General features: G+C 35.7%; 1 protein-coding gene across 1 annotated transcript in view; it reads left to right on the forward strand.

Annotated features, from left to right (window-relative positions):
- Positions 1-383: 383 nt before the first annotated feature.
- Positions 384-5,259, forward strand: part of LOC122144752 (placenta growth factor-like) — an 11,240-nt gene continuing 6,364 nt past the window's right edge. Inside the window, exon 1 of the mRNA XM_042755905.1 lies at positions 384-897. Coding sequence (XP_042611839.1) covers positions 835-897 — 63 coding nt within the window. The 5' untranslated portion in view covers positions 384-834. The remainder of the gene's footprint in view (positions 898-5,259) is intronic.

Here is a 5,259-nt window from a genome sequence, read left to right on the forward strand (position 1 = left end):
TTTTTTTTTTTTTTTTTTCTCAAACTACCCAACCTGAAGTTGCTTGCACCTTTCTTATATTTATAAGGGTCAACTGTGACTAAAAGATGGCTATACATCTACCTCCAATTGTTTGTTTTGGTTCTCAAGCTGTTCTAGTGACTCTAAAGATTCAGTTTCATCATGCATTCAAACTATTAGATGCACTTTCGAGAATTGTGCAAAAAAAAAATCTAAGTTAAACTGTCCTGGGCTGCCTTTCCTAAAAAAGCAACCAAAAGTTCAATGAAACTGACAACTGTAGTTGGTTAACTATGCTTTTGGGAAACGCAGCCCAGTAATAGCAGAAATTACAAACAGCACAAGTGTTGGCTTGTGTTCAGTGTAACTTGCTCTGAATTAGGGTTAATGGCATGTACAGTTTAAGTTTTTCTTTTGTGAGTCTTGTGTTAAGAGCAAACTTGTGCCACATTATGGCAGTGTTCTAGTTTTCTGAGATTTAATAGGCAAGTGCATCATAAAGCACCTGTCAATCATATTAGTGTAAAAGCAAATGCAGTGCACGCACTGACCTAATTATGCCGCATTTCTCATGTGGCGGTCCACTAGAGGGGACGAGCACAGAGGGTGGGCTGATTCACTGCGAACAAACACAGTAACATTGATCCGATTGCCAAAAAGGAAAAGTTTCTTTTGACATGTAGGTCATTGGAGTTTCTTGGATTATTTGAGCGCTGTGTAACTGAATGTCAGTTCAGTGGTAGATGAATTAAAATGCAGTGGGCTCTGGAGACGGTGCATGTGTGCAGTGGATGGACATAGTGCTCGGGGTGAGTCACTCTCTTCTGGCTCGACATGAAGAGATTCGTCAGTGTGTCGCAGCTAGCCGCGGTTCTGCTCTACATTCCTCTCGTACAGGTAACTACATGAGTCCCTTACAAGTTTACCATGGTAAACCGTTGTTACTACAGTTATTTAAGTCACTGCCTTATAAGTCAAAAACTGTAAGATGCTTAAAGAGTGATCCTGTCATTTTCATTTCTGCAGTTAAATGGAACTGCATCAGTGGTGGCTTATAATGTTAACCTACTCCAGATCTATAGATAACTAAAGTAACTTATTTAGGAGGTGAGAAACTCTGCAAAAGCCAATATTTCCAGTACAAATATCTGAACATTCTTGAAATGTTTACTTAAAGCTAAACGATTTAAGATATTAAGTCTAGCTTTCTAAATAATTGATTGCTTAAAACAAGAGAAAATATTTGCTGAAGGGGTAAGAAAGGTACTCTGAATTCACATTTTTCCTGTCCCATTGGCAGATTTTCTTTTAAGCAAAAACTCACTTTTAATATTTTATGCTTCTCAAGTGAATGTATCTTGATTTAAGAATTTTAAGATATTTGTCATGTTACAAAATAAAAATAATTTTTTTGAGGTGAACTTGTAAAGTATTGTAGAAAACAAATTAAGTTAGCTTAACTGTACTAAAAACTTTCTTTCTTCTTTATGATTTTGTTGATACATTTACATAAATAGAAATGACAAAAGGAAATCACTTGTGATAAACTGGATGCTTCAGAATCTGATTGTGTTCATAAATAATCATATGAATTCCTAAAGTTGTCATTGCATAATATTTTTAATTGGTAAGCGTTGTTTCCAATGTAAAGAGTTAAATTCTCTTTCCATCCTCTTAAAGCGATGGATAATTTGACAGTTTGTAAAAAGAATGAATCTTTGAGCCTTATTGAATCAGTGCTGTCCATTCAACTAATGAAACTAAACAAAAGAATGAAAGAATCTGTTTTGTTATGTCCTAAAATATTTACTCTCAGATATTCCTCACTGAATGTTATTTCAGGAAAGAAGAAAAAGCTGCTCTAGAACTTTGTTCAAGTATTTGTAATTTGTAACAAAATACTTTTAGATGTATTTGAGCCCATCTTTGGATATAAGGACGGGTCTTTAAAGATGCTTGACGTTTATAAGAAGTGTGCGTGTAACCGATCACAATTCTCTGCCTTGTGTCCAGAGGTCTCTCTCAGGTCCTGTGTTTTAGTGAGCGTGCTCGTTTGGCTCTTGTCTTCCAGTGTTCAGGATCTGTGGTAATTAGGAAGCCGTCATGCTGATCAGAGCAAAACATTCCCGGAAATAAATAGCAGTTACAGTGTAGAAATGGGTTTATGGCTCTTTCTACACAAACACATCTTTTAAAAAACCTGAACGTTGTCCATATGATCTGTAAGTCATATGATAGTTTGTGTGAGCAATAGACCCAAATTAAGTCTTTATTCATTGATAAGCATAATTTCTTACTAATTGTGGGTGCTGATTCCAAAAATATTGTCTGTTTTGCTCTTTCACGTAATACTTTCTCAAAATTTTTTTTTTTTTTTGCTTTTACAAGCATTTGTGCAGTGAGGAAGTCTTGTTTTTTCTCTTAATCAGCAGAAAACAGCACATACACATGATTCCTGTCTGAATCTGAGGCAGATTACAACTATTTGATCAGTTCTCAGCCCATGACATTATCTGATGCCTAATACTGTTTTCATGCTCAGAATTATGATCCAGCGACAGAAGAAAATGCAAACAAGAACAGATGTTCTCTGCTTTTACTGCATATGAACAGCCACAGAATAGCACAGGCTTATTTATATTAAGTTCTTTGGAGTATTTGAGCAGTATTTACGTGATACGGGAAAACTACTTCAAAACTGACATTTGACTGCTTTTATTTTGATAAGTGCACACACACACACATATATATACATATGTATATAATATATTCTGAATACCATTTTTTTGCCTTTGTTATTTTGACAAGTGCATTAAAGCTGATATATCTTGCTTTTTTTTTTTTTCAATTTAATTTTTATTCTTATCTTTTTAGGAACAACCTTAAACATCCATCATATATATTTGTTCTTACATTGGTTGTGGGTCAACATAGTTCACTAAACATGAACAATATACAATTATTTAAAAAGCCATATTCAAAACGCATCCACTTAGGAAAACATAAATAAACAAACACAATAATGTCATCATAATAACAATTATTGACATTATTATATAAATAATATATATATTATATAAATTAATTAATACTTGAATCCAACCAAGAGGATTGGGGCCTGTTGGAATCTGAGAGTGTTTTTTCCGTTACATATATTTCTCTAAAGACAAATTTTTTTTTATAGACTGATGGCTCTTCTTTTAGCCTTTTTATGGTGATAGAATTTTATTTTTCCTTTTTTCTTTTTTTTTTTTTTTTTTATTTTTTTTTTTTTTTGGATCTACAAAAGTATTGGATTAATATTTTACCTCATTAAACTTTCTTCACATCTTTTTATTGGTCCAAATAGCCACAATGATTTTTTAAAAAATTTTTATTATAATACTTTACTATTTTTAACTCAGCATCATCTAATTGGCTCATATTAGCCCTTTTTTGCAAATCAGCGGTTTTTTTTTTTGTTTGTTTGTTTGTTTTTTTTGTTTTGGTTTTAGTTTGTTTTTAAGAATGCAGGGTTTTGTTTTTTCGCTCTGCATGAAGATATGAAATCTTGAAAATGTCATGTTGATGCACTGCAGCAGGTTTGGTTGTTTCCTGGTTGTTTCACAAACAAGAGTCACACTAATTTGAACAAGTGAATGAACGAAGCTCAGAGAGCTGCAGTTTTTACTGTCATACTCTTATGGTGTTGTTGGACAGTTGTGGTTGTGTTGAACTGTTGTTGTATGGAAAAGAGTTTCAGGAACATGCTGATGAAAGCCTCATTACTGTAGCGGTGGAGCTGCACGTCTACTGGCTAAAGTTAGTCTGACCCCCCCCCGTCCCTCTCTTATGGAGATCTGAGACCCCGTGTGTCCTAATTAATGTACAGCTCCTGTGTGTAGGCGTACAAATGTCCTGCTGACGAACATCCAGGGCCCTTCAGTCAGGTTCGGTTCAGCGCACAACTACAATCATTCTGTGGCAGGGCGGCTCGTCTCTCATGTGGCAACACATAAAAACAAACGGCCGCGCTGCGAATTTGCTGGGGTTTGAGCCTGTTACCGTGGTGACAGACCCCAGTTTTAGCAGCCGTGTGAAAATAAACAGGAACTGAGTTGAAGGCTAAGAATGTTGCTTCATGTAAATATTTAGTTAGAAGGCAGTGGAGACTCTGTTAGACTAAAACACACTCAAACAGTCCTGCTGCCCAATACTTTTGTGGACATTTTTTTTTTTTTCAGGATTGCACAATGAATAGAAAATTCAAAAGAAACATTTATTGAATAGAAAATCTTTTGTACTTTATATAAATGTCTTTATTGTCACTTTTAAATCAGTTTTAATGCATCTTGAATGAAATAACAGTATTAATGTCTTATGGACCCCCAAATGATTGAATGGTTGTGTATCGAATTTACACAAATATTGTGCAGCACAACTGTGTTCAACATTGAAATAATCAGGAACTGTTTCGTCTTGAGCAGCAAATCCTCATATTGAATGATTTCTGAAGATCATTGTGACACTGAAGACGGCGTAATGATGCTGAAAATACAGCTTGCGCATCATCACCGAAAATACCTACGTTTAATGTATATAAAATAGAAAAACGTTATTTACCTCCATAATATTTACATAAAAAATTTTTTTTTCTGTATTTTTGAATCAAAAATGCATTCTGTGATTAGCAGAAAAGACTCAGAAAGGCTGAACTCTGCGGTGTGGCTATCTCTTGCGATCATTTCTTGGTAAACCGTGATATCCTTATGATTATTTCTCCTATTGCTTTCATCAGTGGGTCCCCTGACGCGATTCATATGTAAAATTGATACAAAAGTAGACATTGAAGACAAGCATGGTCATTCTGTGTGTGGTGTGTGTGTTCAGTAATGCTGTTTCCCCGAGGGCGTGGGCTGCATGTCGTGTCCGTTCTCTGGGCGGATGGGAAGGTGGAAGCGGATTATTCCCGGAGAGTGGCTGCACATCTACAGTCCCGGCGCGTGCCGCTGCTGCGCTGCTCCGTATTGCTGCAAACGACCAAACTGTCCTGTTTCCCGTCAGCACCCACGCAACATCAGCAATCCAGGCATGAGCTCGTTCATACACAGACACTTGACTGACCCCTCCTCATGCTGCGTTTATATTCATTTGTGGACAGAGGACATCCCTGAATAAACCTTCATGCAACTGTTTTCCAGGATACATCAGTTCTAATGAACATGACTGAATCAACAAGAACAAACATTAGTATTATTATTGTTTATCATTTGATTTCTT

The sequence above is a fragment of the Cyprinus carpio genome, unplaced genomic scaffold (assembly GCF_018340385.1).
Source record: "Cyprinus carpio isolate SPL01 unplaced genomic scaffold, ASM1834038v1 S000006754, whole genome shotgun sequence".
Classification (NCBI taxonomy): Eukaryota; Metazoa; Chordata; class Actinopteri; order Cypriniformes; family Cyprinidae; genus Cyprinus; species Cyprinus carpio.